The sequence below is a fragment of the Stigmatopora argus genome, chromosome 17 (genome assembly GCF_051989625.1).
Source record: "Stigmatopora argus isolate UIUO_Sarg chromosome 17, RoL_Sarg_1.0, whole genome shotgun sequence".
In the NCBI taxonomy this organism is placed as follows: domain Eukaryota; kingdom Metazoa; phylum Chordata; class Actinopteri; order Syngnathiformes; family Syngnathidae; genus Stigmatopora; species Stigmatopora argus.
Window position 1 is genome coordinate 12342233 of NC_135403.1, and position 27999 is coordinate 12370231.

A 27999-nucleotide genomic window follows, 5' to 3' on the forward strand; every position below is an offset into this window, starting at 1 on the left:
AGTAGACATTAGGCTACACAAACTCACCTCAATTCTCAGGCAAAGTGGGTCAAGTGTCAGAAAGAGATAAAAACAACATACTAAATAGAAAATAACTTTTATTATAATTTTTTTTATCAATATTTGAGCTGTCAAATGTACACGGGACTTCAGTAGTGGCCTCTCGTGTTCCACAATCACCAAGACTTAGACGGAACAACTTCACATGATTCACCGGCACCACAAGCATAATTAAAACTACATTTATAAGTGTTTTATTTACCCCATTGAGAATGGTAATTTGTCTTCCCACTATGTGGTCCTGCAGGCACTTTTCTGGGGTTATGTTACAACAAACTTGAGTAACAGGACACCACTTTGCTTTCATATTTTGGATTAAAAAAGACATGAACGTCAACAACACTCTTGTTCAGTCAACATTGTCTACGTTTAGGGCGGAATGTTTGGCACTAATAAGTTTTCCCGACACCCCCAAAACACGTGACAAATGAGACTAAATATTTATAAATCCTAAGCGTTACAGATACAGAATTCTAAGTGACTTTGTCGCCATCTGGTGGTTATTCTGACTATGTTTACTTTCAGTACACTTGTGGAAAGGACGTCGTAAACCCCCTAATGTCTAAAGTACATTTAACTACGAATTGAAACGAAAGAAGACTATTAATTTCCTGCTTTTTGAAACATTATATTTTAAAATTGCATTTAATTTTTCCAAATTTTCAATATTTTTGTCATTTTTTAAAAATATTTATTTTAAAATATTTGTAGTTGTATTTTTCCAATTAAATTTTCTATATTTATTCTTTTGAAATCATGATTATTTTTATGTACGTTTGTATCCCCCCTATACTCTTAGATGTATATACATTAAATATAAATTGAAACATCAAGGGGTTAAAAAACGATCACAGTGAGTTAGTTACTTCATTTTGGTGTCTTGGTATTTTAAAAAAAAAGTGCTACGAGAATCGAGTAAAGTGAAAAGTGAGGCGTACGCACTTCAGTAGTTCCTTCATATAAGGCACTCGTTGGTAAGGCGGCGTGCGAATCGAGCGGAAACTTGACCGCTCATTCGTCACATATTCAATGTGAATCAGAGCAAAACTTTCAGGGATTAAAAAAAAAAGGGATGACGGAGCGTAAATTGTTACGTCGTTTGATTTGCTGTCCCCTGAAATAGGATCTAACAGTAACAAGTTGACGTAGGAAGGGGTCGCCCAATGGGGGACAATAGGGGCAAAGGGGGGGCGCTACAGGGTGGTTACACGGGCATGTGCATCTCCGAGTACTCGTCGTGACACTCGCGTTCGTCGAATGTCGGCTCGGCGTCGTCCGCGTCCAGCTGCAAAGTTGGAATAAGAAAATAGACAAGTTTGAGGTAAGAAAAATGAGAAAAATTCTATATTAAAATCAAAGAGCAAAGTGAAGTAACAAGCAAAAAACTCAAATATCAAGTTCAAACACTTGAATTTTTCGTCTCGGCCTGCATACGTACGCATATCATCTCGCGGGCGGTGAAGATGCGTGGCAGCAGGAACATTTTTACGGGCACGGTGAGGATGAGCACGAAAGGGAAGGCTAGCGACGCCTGCGTGGACATGACGGCCCACAGCGCCGCCAGGCAAACCGCTTGAATGCACGTGAAGAAATGCATGCGCAGCGTTCGAACCTGCCAACGACAACAACAATTACACTTACAAATAAAAACAGTGTTGGTTTGAAAAACAAAAAGCAAGGTCTGCCATGACAAAGAGGCTATGCTAGCATGCTACTAGCCGACTTGTTTAGGCAGCGTGGCGATTTCATTAGCCATGAGCAGTATTTAGTGCTATTACAGAAGAACAAAGTTTATTTCAGTTGAATAAGAACAGAATTTCAACAGTGCGCTACAATGAAGCGGCTATGCTAGGGTTAGCTTCTGTAAAGTTAAAAAAAAAGAGAGCTATTAAATATAAGTATTTTTTTTAAACATGGCATTGATAAGTAAATGCTAACAGATTTGGAAAAGAAAAGTCTGCTGTGATGAAAAGGCTATGCTAGCATGCTGCTAGCTAAGTTGTTTAGGCACCAACAGGAATTTAATTAGTACTTAGCAATTTGTTGTACTACTACAGAAAAACACAGTTCATTTAAATTGAATATGAACAGAATTTTATAGTGCGCTACAATGAAGCAGCTAAGCTAGGCTTAGTTACTATACCGTGAAAAAAAGCGGGGGCAATTGTTCTATTTTTCCACAGTAAAAAGCATTGAAATTGCGTGTTTCTCACTTTTCGGACGTAGATGTGGTCGGGGTGATATTTTGGCGGCATGAGCAGCAGCATCATGCGCTCGCTGAGTTGGATTCCGTTGAGCGACATGACGCCCATGTAGAGAAAGATTCCGAACAGCACGGCCAGCGGGATTTTACGCAGGAGGTCCCCGATCACGATGGACAGACCTGGGAGAGATGGGGAAGGAGTTCCAGGGGAGACAGGCACCGTTCGGGGTGGGCGGGGCGGATACGTACCGACCATGACGGCCACCAGGAGCCCGGTGACGCGCTGCTCTTTGACCTCCTGGACGCGGGGTTTGTCTCCCGGCGCCACCGCCTTGCTCATGACGGTCAGGGCGTTGACGTGCGTGACCGAGCGCACGGTGGCCGCCGCCATCCACGGCAGGCCGAAGAGCGCCGAGGCGCCGCCCAGCGTGACGATCAGCAGCAAGTCCAGGTGGAAGCCCGAGCCCTTCACCAACATGCGTTCCTTTTTGCTCACGATTAGCCTGAGAGGAGAAACGGATTTCGTTGGAGACGTTTTAAAAACAAAATTGTTTTTATAGTTGATATTTTCCTTTTTACTTGCCCATGCACATATATTCATATTTTAAATTTAATTTAATTTGAAAATGAGATCATTTGCACTTAAAAAGGGAAAAAAATCTAATGTTTGAAAAAAATATTTTTTTGTATTGTTTGGAATTATAGGCTTTAATTGCAAAATCAAGAAAGGGGGAAAACATTAGTATTCTTTGGTTAAAAAAAGAAAACGTTTTAACTTATTATTTTCTTTTTCCCCCTATTATTATCATCATAGTTTTTTAATTGAAAGAGGGGGAAAAAGCAATCACTATTGTGCTATCACAGGCGGAAGCCCGCCCTCTACTGGCAACAGTAATGAATTTATCATTCCTGATACAATTTTTTTTTAAAAGTGCTCCGTGCCGTATAGCTAGCAAGTTACAAAGACAAAAACGGAGGAGTAGACCCACGTGGTGATCTGCGTCTCCATGAAGATGAGGATGAAGACCAGCAGAGCGGGCAGGCAGCAGGCGAACATCATCCAAATGGGGAACGTTCCGTCGCTACCCAGCGGACTGATGACCCAGCCGCGCTTGTCCGGCCTGGTCACGGAAAATCCGCTCGGCACGTTCAGTTTCTGCGCACAAACGGAGAAGTTGGGCATCCTGCGGGGGCGCCCGTTCAAATTTTATGTCCTCTTACTTGAGTGTAGGTGTCTTGTAAACTGTTGTCCACCAGCACCATGATGAGGATGGCGATGGGCACCCCGAAATCGCCGATAATTCTGCGCAACTGCAGACCAAAGAAGTTAAAAAGTTTCGATTGGATTAGACACATGGCCAAGTCAATGGCAGCCACCGAGTCAAAAGCGGTTGTACCGAGATTCGGTATATGAAAAAGGAATAGATTTGGTCATCTTACCCTTCCAGGGAAGAAAGCGCTGTTCTTGAATTTGCGCAGGTAGAAGGCGATGAAGAACGTTCCGGCCATGAGAACCAGCGACAGAAGCGCCGTGTTGGGCTCATTGGTCGGGATGGGGGTGTCGGGCACGCCGCTGATGTTGAGCGGCGGCGGAAGCGTCGCGTCGGAAACGTTGGAGGCCGCCGTGTCGTTCGAAGGCAGGTCAAGGGAACATCGCGTTAGAGGATGCGATTTAAATATCTGCCCGGCGACAAAAAGCCAACCATTAAATGCAAAGTGTAAAGCTAAGTGGATAAAATACGGCGGCGTTGGCTCACCCTGCCGAGCTTCAAGAAGGTCTCGCAGATGAAGATGAGCGAGATGAGGAAGGAGAAGATCTCCTGCGTGAAGCGCGATACGAAGCGCACCAGGAAGCTGCCCTCCAAGGCCACCGTCACCAACGCGATGACCACCAGCCACGCGCCGATCCACACGCGGCCCGTCAGGTAGTCCATTTCGCTCGACTTGCAGAACTGGGAATGGGAAAAAAAGAGGTTTCGGTATTCCCCTCTATTCAAGTATTTGTCAGCGGTCATTCATTTCTACTTCACGTTCATTTTGGTTTCAACTTACTGAATAAAACGCTTCTTCAAAGACCAAAAGTGGTCCGGAAAAGCCCACCACCAAGAGCGGCTGCGCTCCGAGTAAGCAAAAGACGACACCCTGCACGGCCGTGGACACGATCAACTCGGAAACGCCGATCAAGCCTTCTGTCTTCTCACCTGAAAACACACAATGGATAACAATCATTAGCAATTATAAATGCATATCATAGCCCCTCCCAGTAAAAATTAATTGGACGTCTATTGCCAACAACAGCATGCAAGGAGTTAAATACTAATAAAAAAGCTATTCGAAGGGGCAGTAATTTAGTTTTTCAATTCATATTAAATGCAGTTACAATTATGCATAAAATAATGATTCAGCATTTGAAAAAAAATAGGATCATAACTGTTCATCAGTTTTTTTAAATGACCAAAACTAGTCACTGTGTTCAAAAAATAAAAATATATTTTAATGACCAAAAATTTTTACTTTAAATGACCAGAAATATTCGCTTTAAATGACCAGAAATATTTGCTTTAAGTGACCAGAAATATTTGCTTTAAGTGACCAGGAATATTCGCTTTAAATGACCAGAAATATTCGCTTTAAATGACCAGAAATATTCGCTTTAAGTGACCAGAAATATTCGCTTTAAGTGACCAGGAATATTCGCTTTAAATGACCAGAAATATTCGCTTTAAATGACCAGAAATATTCGCTTTAAATGACCAAAAATAATCAGGTCTTAACCTTCTTGAGCCTCAAATGAAACTTTAATAACAGGAAAAAAATCCATAATATGGGAAAATAATCGAAAAAGTATATGATGAGCATTTCCTTGTTGCAAATCTGAAACGCCAAAGGTGTTATGTATCAACTTTAAATCACTTACTGAGGAGTCCACCAAAGGTGATGGCGGGCGACAGCGCGGCAAAGTAAATGAAGATCACGGCGGCCATGCACTGGCTGTTGAGCGCGTCCTTGAAGTCGCTGACGTACGCCGGGTAGCGCCGCCGGACGTCTCGGGCCAGGCCGCCGAAAGGTCGCCCGGTGCGCTTTAGGGGGTCGTCCCACTTCTTGGAGGGAGCGACGAGGGCTTCCTTTTCCTCGGGGCTTTTGGGCTCGTCGGTCGAGAGCTTGCCCTCCCGCCTCTTTTCCATCATCTCGCGCTGGAATCGCGCCACCGAACGGAGCAGCTCTTCGCCGCCCATCTCCGACGGGGGTAAAACGATGCTGCAGTCCAGGAAGCTGTTGATGGCGTTCAGGAGGTCCTGCCGCTCGTCGGCCAGATAGGCCGCTTCGTGGAATTGCTGCGGAACGTTAGTCCATCTTCTTAAAAGACGCAAGACTTGTTCATAAAAAAACTGAAAAAATAGGACTTTTCCCTCTACTTTTGTACCCTTTAGCCGATAGGAGGTCCGCTTTATGTCCTTATTTTTAATGACAAAGTGGCTCAGGAATTCGATTTCCGTGCGGGTACCTTGTCGGACATGAGCGTGGAGATGGAGCGTCCAATCTGGTGGTAGTCCATGCTGGTGGTGGCGGGTCCCAGAAGGACAAAGAGGAAACGGACAGGCACGGGGACTTCCAGAACCGACTCCAGCTCCACGGCTTCCTGCAGCCGCACGAACGCCATGGTGGGCTGCTCCAGGAAGTCCACGCTACCTGGAAAACATTCAAAATTAGCACAATAAAAAGGCTCCTTACAGACAAAGACCACTCACCGACGAGGACCACCGTGGCCTCGGCGTTTTCCGGAATCTTCTCCAGCAACTTCAGCTCGTGTTTGGACTTAGAGCGGTGCATCCCCGAAGCTATCCCCGCCTCCATCTTCTCCACGTCCACCCGCGTCTCGCCGTCGCCGGCCGCGTGGGCGGCGCTCATCAGCGGGTCTGTGACGGACGGCTCGGCGTGGTTGGCGGCGTGGTGGTGGGGCATCAGGCTGCCCAGGCTGCCCGCCGAGATGTTCCTGGGGAAGGGCCCGCTGTGCTCCTTGTCGTCGCTCGGGTGGCTAAAAAGAGGGCGGGGACGTTTGGTTCGCGAAGGGGTTTGGCGGCAGAGAAAACGAGGCGCCCGCGCACCTGTGTTTGAGCAGCAGGGCCCGCAGGACGTTGGCGCGGTCCTCGGCTTTTATCTGGTCGGAAATGATCATCTTCTCCACCACCTGGTGGGCGATTCCCGGGAGGGTTTTTTGCTCCAGGTCCAACAGCACCGCACCTGGGCAAAAAAAGGAGAGTTTAGATCAGTAACTTACACTTATTTAGGTCTTTTGCCGATTAAACGTAGCTTATGGAGAAGCACCATCAATTTCGTCACACGCAGTTTCTGCGTGTGATGACAAGTAGGCTTTTTTTGTGTTGTGGTAATGACGACATGGCCTATGTCCGATTATTATTATTATTATTATTATTATTATTATTATTATTATTATTATTATATCTCCCACGATATACTTTGTTGTTCATTCATTTTCTTTATCCTCATTGGGGTCGGAGAAGTGCTGAATGGGGATAACATGCAAACTCCGCACATGTGGACGGACTTGCGTTTCAAACAGGACCCCAGAGCTGTGAGGCCAACATGCTAACCACTCAGTTGTGGGAGGGCTGCTACGTGAGGGAGCAGCTTTTTGTTCCACGGACAGAGTTGAACCAGCGGGGGTTGGGCTGAAACAAGAAGCACCTGACTGCGATCCACTGATTGCACTTGTGGAACACTAGTATTGTGGAAAGCTATCACACGTGTCTTACTGCAGGGGTCTTCAAATTTTTTAGCGTCCAAGATCTGCTTTTCAAGGGGTTAACTTCAAAACATTTATCATTTTTACAAGTCCACTGAAGTGCGGCAATTTAAAAAAAAAATCAAATATTTGTAGGTCTGACAAATGTATACCATATTTTCCGCAATATTAATGTTCTCAAAAGCACCTAATATGTGGATCAAGATTTGTCAATTAATAATGGTATGAAATTCATCCAGCAGAGCTCTCTCTAGTGGATGTATTCACAACCTTCAACCAGTCCCACTACTCCGCCTTATATACGAAATCAATTTTAAAACAGGCCATTCATTGAGGGTTTGTGGGAGGGCCGCTATGTGCGGGAGCAGCTTTCTGTTCCACGGACACAGAGTCGAACCAACGGGGGTTGGGCTGAAACAAGAAGCACCTGACTGCGATCCACTGATTGCACTTGTGGCACACTAGTATTGTGGAAAGCTATCACACGTGTCTTACTGCAGGGGTCTTCAAATGTTTTAGCTTCCAAGATCTGCTTTTCAAGGGGTTAACCTCAAAACATCTATCTTTTTTACAAGTCCACTGACAAAGTGCAGCAATTAAAAAAAAAATCAAATATTTGTAGGTCTGACAAATGTATACCATATTTTCCGCAATATTAATGTTCTCAAAAGCACCTAATATGTGGATCAAGATTTGTCAATTTATAATGGTATGAAATTCCCTCCAGCAGAGTTCTCTCTAGTGGATGTATTCACAACCTTCAACCAGTCCCACTACTCCGCCTTATTTATGAAATCAATTTTAAAATAGGCCATTCATTGAAGGTGCGCCTTGGTGGGAGGGCCGCCAAGTCCGAGAGCAGCTTTCTGTTCCACGGACACAGAGTCGAACCAACGGGGGTTGGGCTGAAACAAGAAGCACCTGACTGCGATCCACTGATTGCACTTGTGGCACACTAGTATTGTGGAAAGCTATCACACGTGTCTTACTGCAGGGGTCTTCAAATGTTTTAGCTTCCAAGATCTGCTTTTCAAGGGGTTAACCTCAAAACATCTATCTTTTTTACAAGTCCACTGACAAAGTGCAGCAATTAAAAAAAAAATCAAATATTTGTAGGTCTGACAAATGTATACCATATTTTCCGCAATATTAATGTTCTCAAAAGCACCTAATATGTGGATCAAGATTTGTCAATTTATAATGGTATGAAATTCCCTCCAGCAGAGTTCTCTCTAGTGGATGTATTCACAACCTTCAACCAGTCCCACTACTCCGCCTTATTTATGAAATCAATTTTAAAATAGGCCATTCATTGAAGGTGCGCCTTGGTGGGAGGGCCGCCAAGTCCGAGAGCAGCTTTCTGTTCCACGGACACAGAGTCGAACCAACGGGGGTTGGGCTGAAACAAGAAGCACCTGACTGCGATCCACTGATTGCACTTGTGGGACACTAGTTTTGTGGAAAGGTCTCACACGTGACTTACTGCAGGGGTCTTCAAATTTTTTAGCTTCCAAGATCTACTTTTTCAAGGGGTTAACCAACATCTATCTTTTTTAACAGCCACTGACAAAGCTCAGCAATTTTAAAAAATAAATAAATAATTCAAATATTTGTAGGTCTTACAAATGATGTATACCATATTTTCTGCAATATAAAGGTTCTCAAAAGCGCCTAATATGTAGATCAAGATTTGTTAATTTATAATGGTATGAAATTCCCTCCAGCAGAGTTCTCTCTAGTGGATGTATTCACAACCTTCAACCAGTCCCACTACTCCGCCTTATTTATGAAATCAATTTTAAAATAGGCCATTCATTGAAGGTGCGCCTTGGTGGGAGGGCCGCCAAGTCCGAGAGCAGCTTTCTGTTCCACGGACACAGAGTCGAACCAGCGGGGGTTGGGCTGAAACAAGCAGCACCTGACTGCGATCCACTGATTGCACTTGTGGGACACTAGTATTGTGGAAAGCTATCACACATGTCTTACTGCAGGGGTCTTCACATTTTTTAGCATCCAAGATCTGCTTTTCAAGGGGTTAACCTCAAAACATCTATCTTTTTTATAATTCCACTGACAAAGTGCGGCAATTTAAAAATATATATATATATTTGTAGGTCTGACAAATGTATACCATATTTTCCGCAATATAAATTTTCTCAAAAGCACCTAATATGTGGATCAAGATTTGTCAATTAATAATGGTATGAAATTCATCCAGCAGAGCTCCCTCTAGTGGATGTATTCACAACCTTCAACCAGTCCCACTACACCGCCTTATATACGAAATCAATTTTAAAACAGGCCATTCATTGAGGGTTGGTGGGAGGGCCGCTATGTGCGGGAGCAGCTTTCTGTTCCACGGACACAGAGTCGAACCAACGGGGGTTGGGCTGAAACAAGAAGCACCTGACTGCGATCCACTGATTGCACTTGTGGAACACTAGTTTTGTGGCAAGGTATCCCACGTGTCTTACTGCAGGGGTCTTCAAATTTTTTTGCTTCTAAGATCTACTTTTCAAGGGGTTAACCTCCCAACATGTATATTTTTTTAACGGCCACTGACAAAGCTCAGCAATTTTAAAAAATAAATAAAAAATTCAAATATTTGTAGGTCTTACAAATGATGTATACCATATTTTCCGCAATATAAATGTTCTCAAAAGCGCCTAATATGTGGATCAAGATTTGTTAATTAATAATGGTATGAAATTCATCCAGCAGAGCTCCCTCTAGTGGATGTATTCACAACTTTCAACCAGTCCCACTACACCGCCTTATATACTAAATCACTTTTAAAATAGGCCATTCATTGAGGGTGCGCCTTATATACTATACTATAATTTAAGTGTCAAACCGTGGGCGATGGTTTTCCGGAGCTCCAGCAAGCTTCGAAAGGACAGCGAGGCCACGTGCGGCTTCCCCCAGCGGTCCGTCTCCTCCTCTACGTCCTCCTCAAACTTGATCCAGCGGGCCGTCTCCTTCCACTGCATTTCCTGGTTCTTGTCCATGGTCAGCTCGTTCAGCTCCACGAACACCTGGAGAGGACGTCACGGTCATTCACGTGGAAAAAGTGGCACGCTTGCGAATTAAATCGGGCAAAAAAATACCCAGAAGGGGTTCTGGAGCTCTTTTTGGGATAACAAAAATAAGTAAGTAAATAAAAAACAGGACATGCAAAGGCCACACAGGGGTTCACCATTGAGAATTTTTGCATTAAAAAATGTAAGATTATCCCACACTCAAATTAAGACACTTCACAATGAATGTAAATTTAGGCTAAATAACTTTGTGTTAAAAAATAAATGAAAATTTTCTTTTCTGGAGTATAAATTGCATTTGTTTAGTTTAGTTTTAAGTTTAAAGGGCATACAATTCCAATAAAATAATATTATATAATGTATATAATTTATAGACTTTATATTTATAATATATTATTTAACAGTTAAAACAAAGACATTCATATAAAATAAATTATGTAAGTAATTTTACTAACATTCTTATTTAAGTATAATACGGGATTAAATCAATTATTGTGTTCAAAAAGGGCATACATTTAAAAAAAAGTTTTTAAAAAAAATCTCAATGAAATATTTTTTCTAAATGTATTTACAATATCTTCAGCAATTAGTCTATTATTTTTCAATGAACAGATTAGGGGCTAAATGAAGGCAAAAAAAATCTTACCAAATTGTTAACGCTGTAAATGCTTGTTGCACTGAAATTAACACGATGAATCTTTATAATAAATTATTAATGACTTATCTAGGCGATGATACTGCAATGGAAGATGGGTAATGAAGCTCCACAAAAATGCCCGCATACTTTTTTTTAAACCACACCACACGCCGTGCAACTTTTCCCCAAAAAACGATCTCCCTTTTACCAAACGTCAATCCATGCGTCACTCCGTGCCTTCGAAATCACGCTCACACGTGGGGGGCGGCGTGGCGGCCATTCCTGGCGCACCCCCGACCTCACCTTCTTATACTCGTACGCGGGGGGCACCGTGTCCACCAGGGTGCCTTTGGGCCGAGAGAGAGAACGGTACAAAACCACTGGCACGGGCTGAAAGGGGGAGCGAAAGGGACTGAAAAAAAATTGGGATGGCCTGCCCGCGGGTGAGAATTTGCGCGCGCGTGCGTTAATAAATCATAACGGCAGGAGCGGCCGGTGTCCGGTTGCTTTTGTTCGCTGGTGTGGAAGGAAAGAAGTCATTCATTCATCTTTAATCAGTGGCCCACCCGTCCGCTAATTCCCTACTGAGGGATGGAGATGATGGCGGGATAACGTTTTTTTTTTTTTTTAATTCGACTGCCAGTTAAAAAGTTGGACAGCAAAATAAGTACTTTCATATAGCGTCATGAAAATCCGATTGAGTTCCGGATAGGGCCGCCACAAGCGATTATTTTCATTTGCGGTTAATTGGCGATTGTCAACTAATCAGTTCATGAGTATAAAATCATTTTTTTTTAATGTTTTTTATATGCTATGGTACTCTGAGCTTGACTTTGTAGCAAACAAAATTGGGGGGGAACCAAAACTGGTTATAAAGTATGAATGTTAGGTTGCTGAATTATTGTTAGGTATTCAGTCTTCTTTTTTAATAAATTATTTGAATTTGCATTAAATTTGAAAAATTACTGCTTGCCGTGTCTGAAAACCATTTTAAAGTTTTCCCCTTTCTTAAACTTGATTTAAAACACAATAAAACAATTATAAGGCAGGATATTGCTTTTCTTTTTGTTTGTTTTTCCTAATAGAAAATATAACTAAAAAAGGAAAAATATTTTTTCTCCTCAATTAAAACAAATAATAATAATAATAATAGTGAATAACTTGAGTTAAAAAAAATACTAACTATGAAGAGAGTTAAAAAAGGGAAGATTTGGACACATTTGATTACCAGTCTATGGAAAGAAATCCTACTCTCAAAACACAGGATGAATTTTGATCATCAATTAGCGGATGAATGGTGACAGGCCGAGTCCCCGTGACGCATTAACGCTTAATGACGGCTTACCTCGTGCGGGGTGCGGTCGTGCTTGCGCGTGCGAGTTGCCGACTCCTTGTGGTCTTTGCCCGTGTGCACCACCTGTCCTTTGGTGCTCTTTCGGACCAGGTGTCGTCGTACGCCGGGGACATCTTCGAAGCGGTGACCTGGTGGCGAACCACATCAAAAAAATCATTTACGAAAAAAACAACAAATATCCCTACCGCGTGAGCCTCCAGAACTCATCTATTCACCTTACCTTTATCGGTGTCGGTGGGTCCAATGTAACAAATTGTGACGCTTCTAATTCTATCCTGCGTTGACCGACTCATCTAAGCGATCCCGTTCGCCGGCGTTTAAGGGGCAGAGCGCTCGTGGCGACTCTTGAAGGGAGAAGGCGGATCTTCGGACGGTCACACAGGTGAGCGCCGACACGCTTCCACCAATTGGGGAAAAGTGGTCTTTTTTTTTTTGACCGGCGCCTGACCCAACTCCCGCCCGCTTGAAGCCTTCAGAGCAGATCAGCGCACAGTGGCGTTAATTGCTCAAGGTGGAACAAAAGGGGAGAAGCGGCCGTCTAATAATTCCCGCTATTGAGTGGACGCCAGGAAGAGAGAGACGCGTTCCCACAAGTGCCGCGTTGATGTCAAAGTACCGGAGTTTTCCACCTGTGACTGGCCAATTTTGTCAAAGTGGCTAATTTACTCAAGTTAGGGATTTTGAGCTAGCCAAAGTGTAGTCGTAGCGACGGGCTAGCTAGCATCACTTGTCCTTGTTTTAAATTCATTTATTTTGCTTTTTGGCAAACAACACTGAGTTTTAATGACTCGTCAAATGTGGCTTTAGGTTTGTTGCCATGTTGGAGATGAGGCTATTTATCTACATGTTGCCAAGAGTTGACCTTCCGTGACAATAAAAATTAACTATTTGGGTAGAGTTTGAAAATATGGATAGCTACAATGTGCTATAACTATGATGCTATCATCCATGAATGGTGTTCGACGACAAAGATGCTATGCTAGCACATTGCCAGCCAAAATGTTTAGCCTTTTAGCGCTGAAGAAAGCTCAGTTGGAATCTTGGTGGCATTGCAGAAGCTGGCCACGGTGGTTTGTTCAGACTTTTTAATGTGAATTAATCGAGTTGTCATTCCGGCTTTGGCTATTAATCGCCGTCCGGAGCCCTTAGCTGACAGCGGGAAGGGCTCGTTTTAAAAACAAGGGAAGGGGAGTGGAGGGAGCCGCGTGCCACATAAGCTGCCCCCGGACGCACGCCACCTGCGGCGCCCGCAAACCCGTCGCACGCTGGGTGGAAGGTATTAATCGCGATGTTATATGACATTTTTACTTTTTTAACTCCTTCGCCGGTCCAGGTCACTCACTTTTGATGCCGTCCAGATCGGCGGAGACCAGCGTCTGGGCCTCGCTCTCGTCGGTGGGGATGCGCTGGTACTTGGCCTGCTCGGCGCCCGTCATGTTGCCGGTGCGCCGACGATCCTGCAGGTCGTAGCTGCGGCCGGTCGAGGACAGGCGGTTCAGCGGCGGGTGCTCCGAGCTGGGGCTAATGGGTGACTCTGGCGTGCTAGAAGAGGACAAGACATTTGTATTTATACTTTTATTCCCTCCTATTTTCATTACGTCAAGTAAAAAAACGGACTAATTCAATAACAGCTGATATTGGACTCATAAAGCCATCAATGGCAGTAAACTACTAAACAGCTACATTCCAAAATACTATGCTCCTTTTGGCAAATGGACATCCACGCAAATCGAATTGAACTCACCGTCCAATAAGTCAGAACTACGCTGGGTTCTCTCCGTTTTGTTTCATGAAAACAGATGCCCGCATGAAAGTTCCATTTAATCCCAAGCTCGGACTCAACACTGTGATGCTATCAGCGCTAAATGTCACAGGTGGAGTCTCGGCGGAGGTGTGGCGCGTCGTCTATGGCGACGGCTGATATACGGCATGACTGGTCCGCACGGCGTCAAAGCGCCCGGCGGGACGCCCGAATACCGGAGACGTGGCAACCTCTGACGTCACTAAAAAGCCAACCAAATCCCCACTCACTCGGTGGACGTGCCGTCGTCCGGGCGGTCTCCCGCGGCCGACTGCGGGACCACGTCCAGGTCTCGGGCGGGGGAGCTCGATTGGTCATCGTCGGACAGGAAGAACTGAAAAACAACCGGCGAAACGCGTTAATAATATAATACAAAAATAATCTTTTTTTCGCGATAAATGACTCCATAAATTAGCCACCTCCACATCCGTGACTTTCACTGGCTCGGAGGAGGCCACGCCGGGCTCCTGGCCTTCCTCCTCCTCCTCTTCCTCCTCCTCGGCTTCCTCCACGGGGGCGTGGCCCATCTTGTGGTCCTTGTCCTTGCGTCGCTTCTTGCTGCTCTTTTTGCGGCGCAGATCCTGGGGCAGCTTGGACAGAGGCCGGTGGATGTGGTGCGAGGAGTGCCGGTGATCTGGTAGAAGAAGATGTTAGATCAGGATTTCAAATAGAATTTCAAACAGATTGACATAAATGTCATTTTTCAGCCTATTGTTTCAAAAATTGACTGTAAAAAGGGTTGTTTGTCAGAGGCGGGCTAATTTTATGGTATTATTTACCACCATCATCATGGCATATAAACTCAATAAAAAAGTGGAACTAACAAATGTGGTTGCAAAAGTGTGGACACACATTCGTATAACTGTAGTCAGTGTATGAACTCATTACTCCCATTTCAAACGGATTGGACGTCTTTCCCCGTCAACGGCAGGAAATAAATGAATGAACGGGAAGCAAAAAGTCGCTTACATTCGATATCCTCTTCATGGTAGTTGTGGTGCTGCTCGTCCGGCACCGAAGTGGACGGTCTGAGAATGTGCTGGAAGCGTTCGACTCCCAACGCCTTGTTCAGATCGCCGTCGTCATCCTCGTCGAGATGTGCCGGCCGGAGCGATGTCGACACCTCAGGCTGCGATGAATAACATTTACAAAAAAATCAAATTAATAACCACTCTGGAGTCACTTCGTTTGTTACCCACCAGAGTGGGCTGTGGTCCCACCCGAGTTAGAGTGTCACATGACCCTCTCAAGCCTTTTCCTATACACAATAGCCACGTGCTGGGCTCTCTTACTGTTTTTCCACCACCCTGGGATGTTCAGATGGGTCATGTGATGTCAAAAGTGTATTAAGAACGTGTGAAAAGGTTTTTGGGAACAAATCTCCCATGATTCCCGGCGCCCACTGTGTGCATTTTACATGCCGCATAGTAGTGAGAGGAGAAGCCCTGACATTTAGGATTCACTTATCAATTAAAAAGCTGCTAGGAATTTTCATTCTGGCCAATGAATCGAAAATATGACTACAATTATTGTTCCTTTTTTTGTACTGAGAAATGAAATGAGTAAAACAAGGGTTGAACTTGAACTATGTCCAGAAACTTAACAATTCTTCTGAAGTGGAACAATTTGGGGAGTTACCAGGTCAACATTCTCATTTCTCTCATTTGGCATATTTTTCAACAGGTCTACATGAGTAATAGCATTTTATGTTGAAACAATGTGATGTAAAAAAAAGTCTCCCACTCACTATGTTTAAATTTGCTAATTCACACAACATAACAAACAAGCTGCAGGTTTAAAACCTGATTGTCTATAACGGGTTGAAAAGGAATCAAAATTCGGGAAGTAATGCAAGTCATTAAAAAAAAAGTTACGTAGAGGAACAAAAAATATTGTGTGGCGGACCTAAATTGTCCCCCGAGCCACATCTTTCCAACCACTTTGTCCGAAATTAACGAAAAAAAATCCTTAAAATCCATAGCTCAACAGGGAATGAGAAAAATCTGATTCCATTCAAAAACCAAAAGGCCCATGCCTGCTTTAGCACTAAAAATGTCCTCAGGAAATGCAAAAATGCAACACGGGAACGTCTCCAGATCCACCACCCGTCAGTTTATTTTCACACGGTGCTTTCACAGTCCATCCCCGAAGCCGGGAGAGACCTGCGAGGGATTCTCATGGAGGTGAGACAATTTTGTGCCAAAACAAGCGGGCAGGGCGAAAACAAAAAAACACGACGAAGCGATCTATGGAAGAAGTCAGTACAAAGTCAGCGCGAAGATGGAGAAGTTTACAAGTGGGTAGTTGTGACCTTCATGTTGTAACGTAGCGTGTTCTCCAAGATCTTCTCGCGTTGTATATGATTAACTCGTTCCCACCCTAATTTCTATTACAATTGGAAAAAAGCCAGCTGATCTGTGAATAGCAGGTTGTTAAACCACTGTAAACACAAATGACTCACTCAAGATGGCGACATCGCCTCACCTTAGAATTGAAATCAGCACAAGTTTGGAAAAGTTGGGAGGTGGATCTCAGATATATTTCGGTTTTGAATTGTGACTGTCATCCCCCTTTTTTGTACCATTTTTGAATGAAAAATATGCGAGGGAATATTTCCTATAAAGAAGCAAAGAGGATTAAAACCATTCTAGGTCAACAAAAGAAAAACAAATTTGAAGACCACTTAACAGAATTGAACCCAGTTTCTGGGAGAATTTTTAATTTTAATTGCTATGATATCACCCGACAGACCATTCCTAGACTCTTTAACTGAATGGATTAGACGTCTATCTCTCAACGAGTACCACTCTAACCTTCAGTTTGTATTCAACTTGTGGGAAAGTCTGCCTGAACACCCAAACTCACCTTGAACGAGTACAAATAGTCCATGAATCAGTCGCAGGAAAGCCACCACCCCTTAAAACTGTGCCGAAAGCTAATTTCCCCCCAGAAAAACGACCCAAAATACCTTCTCTCAAGGCAAATATTCTCTCTCCAACCACACCACGTTTTCCCATTCCAGTTAGCCTTGGTCACATGACCATGGCGGAAGCTCTTCAAGAAAGAACATGACTCAATCTAAAAATCCAAAAGAGGACTATTCAGAACTCTCCCCTGTGTAGCCATTGTCAAATGTAATAATTAACCCGGCCAGAGCGGCGTAAGCAGCCAATGGGGACACAGGAAGTATTGCAATGCAAACAAACTTTTTTTTTCTTTATGTATCTTGAGCAAGCTTTTTTTTGACAAGCACACTTCATGTCAGTAAGTGTGACACACAATACGACCTACTCGTAAATGAGGATAACATATCGATACCAGTTTCTTTTATAGCACTTTTACAGTATTATTTACTGCGAATGCCAAGGAAATGATATCCTATAGTCCAAGTTTGAGGAAGTATTCAAATAAGGAAGTGAACTTAAACTGAGGTCTTCGTAATTGTTTACTGTGCCAATAAGGGTCACTCTTTATTATTCTTCGGCTATTTTTGTCGACTTAATGTGTCCAAAAACAGGCCAATTTTGGTAGATGTATAAGCGCAGTTGAAAATTTTAGTATTTCGAGGGTCGCAAAGTAGATGACGCAAAATATTTGGAAAAATTAGCCGCAAAATATCATTTGAAAAATTAGTTTGACAAATTAGCCACCAAGCTTGTTTGAGACATTAAATTAGAGCAATGTTTTGCTAAGCAGCAAGTTTAGCCAAATTCCAAAACTTTTACATTAGTTATCAAAGCTTAAGCATCTTTAAACTAGCCATTTTTAATATCTGTTGTCACTCCAGCTAGCAAATACACAACATGTAGCCAAAGTTCTATTTCAAACGAGCCTCTTGGTTATGTTTTTTGTCTGCAGGTAAAATACACAAAACGTCTCTGCGACCACTGAACATGAAACAGACGACGCTAAATAAAAAGGAAGGCAGGTATTTCCTCCATGATCTCTTCAAGAAACAACCGTCACTGTCTATTCACTGGATCCCAAATTCAATAAACATTTTCCTGTACGCTTGGGATATGATAACCTTGAGCCAGAGGGGGGAAAATAAATATGAGCCCGGGACAACTACAAGTTGGTAAAAGGTCAGACGGAAGACCTTCCAGAAAGATTCCAGAGATGCCGAAAGTATAAATTACCATTCTTGGAATACACACGAGAAGAAGTGCCCCCTTTAAAAACCCCTACCATATTTTCTTGCTCGAGGGATCTTAAATGCCCGAATGGAGGAGCTCGTCGCGCAGCTGAGGAATGCTGCTTGCTTTGGCCGAAGACCAAGACCGCTCGAAGCTAGGACGGTCTCTTCCGAGCCAAGAAATCCCGGCCGGCTGTTCCGACATAATATCTAGACTTTTGGAAAAACATTCAATCGTGGGGCTTTTGGTATTTCTTATTATTAGGTTCTTCTAGCCACTTTTAGTGAAAAACACAACGGACGTAAATTAACTCGGAGTCTGTCTGCTTTCAAGTGGATTGTGCGCCGGATTATTATTTATTACGATTAATTTCAGGACTGCAGTGAGGCAAATCGCGATTACTCTGTGTTGTGAGAAGCGATTAATTTTGAGAAGCGATTAATTGTGAGAAGAAGCAATTAATTGTGTGAAGCGATTAATTGTGAGAAGAAGCAATTAATTGTGAGAAGAAGCAATTAATTGTGAGAAGAAGCAATTTATTTTGAGAAGCGATTAATTGTGTGAAGCAATTAATTTATAGAAGCAATTAATTTTGAGAACAAGCAATTAATTGTGGTTCATTTCTTTGGCAATAGACCACAGGTGATGTCAAAATGGCGGCCCGGGGGCCAAATCTGGCCCGCCGCATCATTTTGTGCGGCCCGAGAAAGTAAATCATGAGTGCCGACTTTCTGTTTTAGGATCAAATTCATTACATTTCCTGATTTTCCCCTTTTTAAAATCAATCATTGCAATATTTTCAATCCAATTTTACTTCTTTTGTGTTTTTAGTTCAAAGCGCATTTTGTAAGATCTAAAAATAAATAGATATTTTCCGTTTTCCACTTTAATATTGAACATAATTCAAAAATATATTTTGTTTCCATTTGAAATGAAAAACATAAGAAATTTTCCATTACTAAGAAAAAAAAAAAGATCAAATAATCATTGCTTTAGATCTAGAAAAACTGACTATTTGGGGCTTTTGATCCAGTTCTTTTAATCCATTTTTTTTTTTTTAATCTAAATATTAGATCTAAAATGGTCCGGCCCACATGAAATGGAGTTGACGTTAATGCGGCCCGCGAACCAACCCGAGTTTGACACCCCTGCAATAGACTATTGCGGATTAATTTGAGATTGAGCACATCCCGTCATAATTCATTTGAATTTTGTGATGAATGGGATTTATCTAAATTTGCCGATGAATCGCGATTATGCGCCAAGAAGCTCTGGCTATTAAACTTCTTTTTTAACAGTTGCCTGGACCTCATGGAGTGGAAAAGTCATGTTTGAGTGTGCCGACTTACATCATCTGTGACCTGCTTGTGGTTGCTCATGGCTCTGCTTGGTGAACAGGCTCTGGAAAAAGCTATTCGGGATCAGTCGTGGCGTTTTTAGCCCTTTTCTTTCTCGCTGGGACTGAGGCAACTTTTGGGCAGCATAACCTGGAAACGTAAAGTAAACTCTGTTACAGACTCTCAGCATGAAGTCATTCACGAGTTAAATAAATCAAACGCCGTCTTAGCGTACAGTATAATGTGTAACTTTCTTGACCTTTTGTCCCCTATAATTGTCCATAATTACAGTCCGTCTGCGGCTTTTTCAATCCCCCTATAAAAAGATTCTTTGTCAGCACAAAATGCTCATAAGGAGTTTCAGATTCCACGTTGTGTACAGAAAATTCCCCCTATGGACGCCGTTATCATCCTAAAGATGAGAAGCTATTTCTGTCGCGCTTTCTTGGACTTGATCTTTCATTTTATTGTCTCTTAGGATCAATGGAACCGTCCGTCCTGTTAAATCGTAAAAGGGTTCGGCTATCCAATTCACTGAACCGCAGTAGATTATCTTGGAGCGCATTGGCGACGGTGGAGACGGTCAAATGACTTTGAAATGAATTTGTCGTCATCGACGGTACGGTTGAAAAGTAAAGACTGAGTGTCTGATTTTTATGACACTCATATGCGACCGTTTTTTGCCGCCATCCAAGGTCATTAACCATTGGCCAGATAAGAGTCTGACAACCCAAGACGGCACTACCGTGCCGGGAGACCATATCGATAACCGCCGTCGCGTGCTTTTGGCTAATCCTCTTAACATCGGGCATGTCATTTTGAATGATTACCACGATGTGGACGGAACTATTTATAAACCAGACGTGGAGTCAAGTATCGCCAATTTCAAAAGGTGTTGTTTGACAGTCGCAATCGAGAAGGTGACGATGAAGATTCCTTGGCACGTACATGCGGCGGTCGCTATCAGTGACCTTGTTGGCAGAGATTTAATGAGGCCAAAAATGACGGCGAGCTACGAAGGCCTTCAAAGAAATACAGTGGTGCCTTGACTGTAAAGATGAAGCCGTTCCGCGACAAAGCTAAAAACCTGGTGATAACGGAGTCATTCACCCGGTGCGACGCTTTATTTTCCCAGTAAACGAATACCCCGCCGGTGTGGAAAAGACAGAGGAGTTAAGTTACAGAACGGTGGGATCGAGAGGGGCAACTATGGGAACCGCCGGCTCGCCTTCCTGGGAGAAAAAGTACAATGACTAGTTGGCTAGTTGTCTTATTGTTGGATGGCATCTGGACCTTGATTGTGTTTTGCGTGGGACACGTGACTTAAAAAAAGAAGCGGAAGTGTCTTAAGCAAGAGCGGACGTTGCTGAAAAAGAGATGGATGAATGCTGAGTTAGCAAAAGGAAGTGTGGGGGTAAAAAAAAAAAAAATAGACTGACATTTTTGGTAGAAATTCACTTCCAGAGTTGGAGGTAAAGTATTGCTAGATAGGACATTAACTTCCATTTGAATAAGTCTATTTTTTGTTTGTTTAGGTAATTTGACATGCAGAATGGTAGACATGAATAAATACTAAATAATTTAAGAATTAGAAATAATAATAAAAGGATTTAAATCATCTGAAATGAATTAACTAGGGATTTAAAACTGTAGTTAGCATGTGTTTTCTTGCTAGATTTGAATAACTTTAATGCTTGAACAGTTTTATGGAAACAGAAACCTGACTATATATGCTGCATGACTATAATTGTTGCTACAATGTAGTCCGAGCTGTGGAAATCTTTTTAAAATTATCCCTTAATCTTTTCCTATGGCCACATTTTGACCTTATGGGCTAATTCAATTTGTCATAGCATGACATTGCCATGATTCAACGCACACGAGGGGAATGGCGGGTGTCATATATTGAAACAAATGAATTAAAAACACTCTTTACCGAATATTTGAGAAGGTTTACCTTTTAGTATGAAAGTTTATCAACAAACCCGTCGACAGTTGTGTGCCAAATTTGATGCTAGCTCGCTATGATTCCCTGGAAAACATTAGAACGTCACCGTCTGAGAATAGAAGCGCTCCGCATCTTGTTATGATTTATGATTGATGTGGGACTCATCTCTCGCTTGGTTTAAAAATACAGCAAATAAATTCCTGGCGCGGATGGTTGTGCCAGCTATGGCTTTCTATAGGGGTTTCATGATAGGAATGGCGAGTGATAATGTTGCAGGCACAAATAGTGGTTATAAAAACTTCAAAAAACCCTGTTCGAATTTCCTTTCTTGTTTGGATATCATTTTTGACATGGTCAACATTTCACTTTTAAAAGTAACACAAAACTTGATTACTTTGTTTGGTTGTACTAAAAATCTTCCATTTTAACAGCAGTGTGTAAACTTTACGTCTTCCTTACTGACTTTGGAGTCTTGACAGTATGTGCTTGCACTTATAAACACCACAACATTTCTTTTTTTTTCTTTTCTTTTTTTTAAGAGTCTGCTGTTTGACCCAAACACTGATTGCGAGCCGCACTGATAGCGTCCGTTCGGGGTCGCAGACACGCTCCGACCTTAATTTTTTATCAGAGAGACTACTAAAAAACATGAAAAATGCGCGAGAAGAACACCTACGAACACAGACAAAGTCTGTAACTGTTATTAAAAAAAATAGCATGCTATTTATGTATAATGAAATGTGTGTTTTTAATACACTTACATAGCTTGTATTATATTTATTAACTCTGCCATTAAGTGAAACGTGTGTGTTCAAGATAACTCAAAAATGAACAAAGATATGTTTGTAATATGAAAAGGAAGAGGTTATTATAGTTTGGGGTGTGTTTTGGTCAAAGGTCAAATTCAATTGTTTTTATTTATCTATTTAGTGCATCAGTTTTTTGTTGTATGTGACAGAGTAGTGGAAATCACATTTGAGAAGTGGTAACACATAAAAAAAAATATAAATACAATAAAACAAAGCAATCCAAAAATACATTGAATCTTAGATTTTGTTTTCCTTTGAGGAAGAAACATAACTTTACTATTTTTGGCATTACTATGCTCTTTTTGCAAAACATCAAGTGATATCTTGATCATTTAGTGGAGGCTCATACTAGTAAAATATATTTTTTCTCCAGCATATTAGAAAAAATAACCCCAAATGAGTCATTTAGAGATAAGAAATCACAATTCTTAAGTTTGTAATATTAATGCATAAATAGGCAAGTCTGTCCCATTGAAATATATATTGATACATCAATTTTAATCATAAATTACACTTATAATAACCTCATGCTATCATAAAACTAACTTTTAAGTATTGATTGTAAAATTTGTTGTTGAACTGACCTTATTTCCCTCTGGTCCAAAAAAATAGTAATAACAAAAATATACAATAACATGATAAATTGTATAAAATAGTCATAATTCACCCTTCTGTGACACCTTTTAAAGTCCCAACCATACGAATAGTAAATAGTAAATACCTTACGCAACATGTGCAGAGTAATACATGGTAATCAATGGAAAAATCTATACTACCTTGCTTTGCTTACTGCAGAGAAGCCACCGCAGACATTGTAGTAGTGCAACTGTGAACTCTGCGGGCAGGAGGAGGGAGCGACGCTTCTGGTCAGAGTGCAGCAAAACGGCAAATAAACGCAAAAAGAGAGAGAGAGAGAGAGCAAAAAGACAAGTTAGAAGATGAGGAGCGAGCGAGCGAACGTCCAACCTCACGGACCGACGTGCTCCGACTGATAACGGTCGCCGCGGTCGGCCGGATTAAGTTTCCTCCCCGAGCCTGCTGACAAGTAGCCATGTGACTGCCGGGCCAATTCAACAGTGACTCACGCGCGAACACACCTCCGCCTTCAGAGTGGTCAATTGGTCTGCCTGAGGATTTAATTTATGGAGGTTTAAGTTCAAAATGCCTTTATAAAGTTTGCCAAATGTATAAACGGTGTTAAAAAATGTAGAATTTCATTAATATGGTTAGATATTTGTTGTTTAAAGTGGGATTAGGCAACAATGCTAGTGCTACATGCTAGCCAGTCTATGGCGTTCAGGTTTGTTAGCATTAAGCTAAGCAGGAAGAATAATAGATAAGTCTTTTATCATTAAATTTATTAAATTCTTAAGTTAAAGTAAAAAAACAAAAAGGCAATCTGCCAAACTCATTTGAACTGTAACTACATTAAATATGAATAATCTTAGTTATACATTATATTACGACTGCACAATTATATTAAGTGGTTCCAATGTCCAGTTAAAGGAAATGTAGAATTTAATATGGATAATATTCAACATTAGTTGCTTAAAGTGTCACACTGGAAAGTTAATGCTATTTTTCAGCATGTTTATGGTGTTTAGCATTGTTTGTTAGCATTAAGCTAAGAGGAAAAAATCCATCAATAATCTTTTCATTGTTTAATATAATAATACGTGATGTTACTTTTTTAAAAAGTACTGTAACTGTATTTGATGTTAATTTTCAGAGGAAATTCTCGGAACATCTGTTTAATTTTTTTTTTGTAAATAATAAGACTAAATTATTCAGCCGATACGCGAGTGAATTTCTAAACATGGAGCAAGACCTTTGCTGCCCTCTGTTGGTTCGGAGTATCAACTTTCAGGCAAAAGTACAAACGGCCTGCCGGCAGCCATTTTGTACCAAAACAACAAAATCATTACACATGGAATCCCACCTTAAAGTCACAAAAGCCACTGGATTAATCGCGTCGGGGGAACAAAGAGGGTGCTGTGATCTAAACAAATGGCTGCGACCCCTTTGCTAAATAATCGAGGCACGCATTCCACATCAGCTTACACGAGCCTTGGCCTGAACGGAATATCCAAACGCTGGAGGAGGTTCTGCACATGCGAGACGGAATTGTTTATCCCAGGGCTCAACGTGGAGTCACATGAATATCTTGCGGGGCGCGCTGGGGGAAAAAAACACGTATGCGTGGCTTAATATGTCGCCCGGGGTTTTCCTTCATCCCGACAGGTGGCTGAAAATAACCTCCATGACGGCGGGCAAAGTGGCGAACAATGTAAAGGGCTAAGTGATCCACGTGGCTGCCATGGAGTACACCACCACAAGATGGCACTCAACTTCAATTTAAGTATGCTAACTGAAAGTTTCTGAGGTGAGCGTTTATTCACAAGTCATTTAGTATGCTTTCGAGTGCAAAGGAAAATCCTTAAACTGGACATAGTCATTTAAAAATAAGATTATGGAAGAATATCAAAAATATTTTAATTCTAAGCGGACAAGATACAATAAAAAATGAATTTAAAGTTCGTAGAGTTCATTATAAGTCACCATATAAAAGCAAACTTAACTCAACTTTAGGATGCAAACATTTAAAAAAAAAGAATAAATGAAAAATATTATCAAAGACATTTAAAAAGTATTTTATAGATGCTAAAAATATTTTTTAAAGAATGTAAACCTAGCTCAGAAATTCACATGCAAATACATTTTGAATGTAAATTTTAAAGTGAATTTTCAGTTATTTCATAAAATGCTAAGGAAATACTAATATAAATAATTTTCATCTAATTAACCTATGACCTTAAACATGACCATACTTGGGCAGCTACGAACTCTGCCTAGCAACAAAACTCAAATTTAACGCTTAATTTAATGACTGACTTTTCTCCTTTCGTAACCCATCCTCGTAATTATCAATATTTCCCAAAAGGAAATGACATCAACTCACCCTGACACCTCGTCTTTTCTGCTAACCTTCGACCGGTTGGCCCTGACAGCTGCCCAACCGAGAGACCCTCCGAAGGGATTTCGTGATGATAGCGCTGAGTGTTTTCTCCCAAAATAGACCTGCGGGACTCGAGTCCTGTTGGCCGGCGCGGTCGTCTACCGATTCCGGGCCGGTGCGACACATGGACTGGGACGGATTCGCCAACAGCGGTCCTCTTTGTACCATCCGAGGCCCTCTGGCGGGGCTGGGACGGCACCTGTCCGGGGGTGCGCAAGGATTAAATGGGGCGACCAAGAAATGACTGCTTACATAACAACCAATATAAATGCTAACCCATTGTTCTCTTGGGGGAAAAGCAATAAAGCTTCAACCGTTATGATACCCCCCGATTAGGACCCGGGGGGTATTGTTTCGTACATCTCGGATGGAAAGTTCCATCCATTCCATTTGAACTGGGAGATCAACCGAATGAATGATCATGTCTTGGTGCTAACTTCAACTGATTGGCCACCGTTGAGAATAGACATCCAATCCATTTGTACTGGGAGGGCTGGCAGCGAATGATTGGAGTGGAGAAGTCAACCTTCTAATATATTCATGAATAAAATCTAAATAATATGCCTTTATTGTCATTACGAATAAAGTTTAACCCAATACAAGTACAATGAGATTTTAATCTTAAAAATATGTAATAAATGACAGTAAAGAAGTAATAGATATGAAATTTCTGCCTCCACCTGCTGCCCATAGTTGCTGGGAAAGGCTCCGGCACCCCCTGTCATCCTTGTGAGGATTAGCATTTCAGAAAATGAATGAATTCAAACTCATTAATAAAAAAAACCGTTATTTATTTAAAACTATGCACTAAATGCATGTCAATTGATCCATGTAATAAATACTAAGGTAAATATTCAAAATTATTTCATCCTTTTACTTTGTAAATCACTCAAACCTTACTTGTTAGCGGCATGCCCACTCCCCGTCGAAATGGATTGGACGTCAGTCTCCGTCAATGGCAGCCAATGAATCAACCTGGACCTATTTGGTTATAAAGATAACAATTGACATTCATTTCATACCCATTTTAGCCCCAACAACGAACACGCTATTCAAACCCGCCTCACTAAACTCCGTTAACTTGAAGTCAACAATAAACCCTTTTGTGCAGTCCACCCTCAAAAGTTGCATGAGAACGTGCTCAGGTTGCACAAAATTCAGCTCTCACAGAACACTCTCATTGTGGCATGTTTGCGCTCATGAGAAAACGCAAAAAGAATCGCAATCTCATCCCACGATCCAATTAAATAAGAGATCACTCCAGCGGCCTGTCACTCAAAAAAGGGATTGCGGTCAATATTGAACAATGATTCACCTCAAAATCTCCACGCCATTTCTAAAGCCCAGTTGACTTTCTTGAAGGCTTTACACGTCCAATCCCGTCGGCTTTATCGGGCGAGGGGGAGGTAAGACAAACAGAAATCTCGCCGTTATCAAACATTTTTTGGCCCTCCCTCGCTCTCATTTTCTGCATGATCAAGCCATTTCCATTAGGAATGTGGAGACCAGGCCACAAAAGATGAACGCCGACTTGGATGGTTAGTTGGGAATGAAGGCGCTTTTCAAAAATCACATTGATTTAGTCCACTTTTGGCTTCATCTTTTGCGAGGTAGTCAAGTTACAAACAATGAGTCAACAAGACATCCTTCCTCACCCGGCCATCCTGATAATAGTCATGTGCTTTTGTCCTCTTTACATAGGTTGGAATATAAGCATGTTTTTCCAAGATAGTGTTCCATAAACGACTTTGGAGTGACGGAAGTTGGCTATTTTTTCATTTAATTTGGATGACTCATGGTGTATTCTTGTTATTTCTCACTTTAACGGGGTCAGTTCATAAGGCCAACGCAATTAATCGACGACTAATACATATATTTACAAAAAAAAGATAATTCATTATTAATTTAAATTATTTCGACTTTTTGGGGGTCAGTATACTTCCCGAATTGTTATTGTGCTGTATTTAACCCCACTTTTGTTACCGTGAAAATGAGTCAGCAAAAAGCAATCAACTAATGGAAAAGCGTTTTTTGTGATATAATGGTTCTTCTAGTTTATGCACCACTGAACAATGTTGAACATGTAAAACCTGTCATCAAACAAATGCAAAATCTCCATCATTATTAGTACCACTATTTATAATTAATAACAATAGAACAATAAACATTAGCATCATATTTACAGTACGTACCTGCTAGCTTAATGACCACTTTGATCTATTCCCGCCATTCGATGCTGTTCGAGAGAAAAAAACACCTCCTTCAAACCACAACAGAATTCCAACCAGGAACACATTAACAAGGTTTTTATTAATTATAAACCAAGGTAAATATACGTACTCATTCTATATGTATGAGTATGACTGTTTGTGAACGTGTGTGTGTGTGTGTGTGCGTGCGTACTTGTGTGTATGTGTGTGTGTGTGTGTGTGTGTATGACAGGTCCACTCGCAATAAAGGGGGGGGAGTAGCACTTTTCCACAGAAATTCACAGTGTTCGACATTACCGCAGTAGAAAAAGTTGTTTGAAAAGTGTACTTTACAGCTTTAATGAAATAGAAATTGTGACTTTTATCCACGTTGCTACCAGGTGGTACTTACCTCAAACTCTCGCCGCCGGCTGTCTGAATGACTTGCTCTCAACCGGTGTCAGACAATGGTATAAATTGCACACCGGTTCCGGTTGTTGGTTTTCAAATTGAGGGCACTTCTCGACTGTGTTTGGCTTAAACTTATAAAAAAAGATTAAATGCTCATGTTTCATAGTAACATTTTACATATAAATTTATATGTAACCAGTCTTATCACCATATATACCATATAGAAGCACAATATTTCAAATAATGTTTCTTATTTTGAAATTAATATTGTAGTTTCTGTTAATGTATGCTAGCT

General features: G+C 41.7%; 1 protein-coding gene across 10 annotated transcripts; it reads right to left on the reverse strand.

The window, feature by feature from the left end:
• Nucleotides 1–81: 81 nt before the first annotated feature.
• On the reverse strand, nt 82–27960 carry slc4a2b (solute carrier family 4 member 2b). Of its 10 annotated transcripts, none has more exons than XM_077624327.1 (28): nt 27706–27960; nt 27297–27340; nt 26005–26085; nt 25048–25303; nt 24150–24264; nt 23064–23215; nt 22865–22951; nt 19344–19481; nt 14828–14987; nt 14278–14492; nt 14089–14192; nt 13400–13599; nt 12049–12185; nt 11007–11093; nt 9883–10063; nt 6370–6505; nt 6013–6299; nt 5769–5953; nt 5181–5598; nt 4316–4464; nt 4021–4215; nt 3704–3943; nt 3485–3574; nt 3253–3419; nt 2513–2766; nt 2274–2443; nt 1499–1672; nt 82–1345 (listed from the first exon to the last, which is right to left on the reverse strand). In XM_077624327.1, exons 8-28 carry the CDS (start codon nt 19371–19373, stop codon nt 1265–1267), a joined length of 3660 nt encoding a protein of 1219 aa, XP_077480453.1. In that variant the 5' UTR covers nt 19374–19481; nt 22865–22951; nt 23064–23215; nt 24150–24264; nt 25048–25303; nt 26005–26085; nt 27297–27340; nt 27706–27960; the 3' UTR covers nt 82–1264. The 10 variants fall into 10 exon arrangements, with proteins under 10 accessions (XP_077480453.1, XP_077480449.1, XP_077480450.1 ...); XM_077624323.1 differs by having other exon boundaries at nt 23055–23215; XM_077624324.1 differs by lacking the exon at nt 24150–24264 and having other exon boundaries at nt 23055–23215.
• Between the last annotated feature and the right edge of the window lie 39 nt (nt 27961–27999).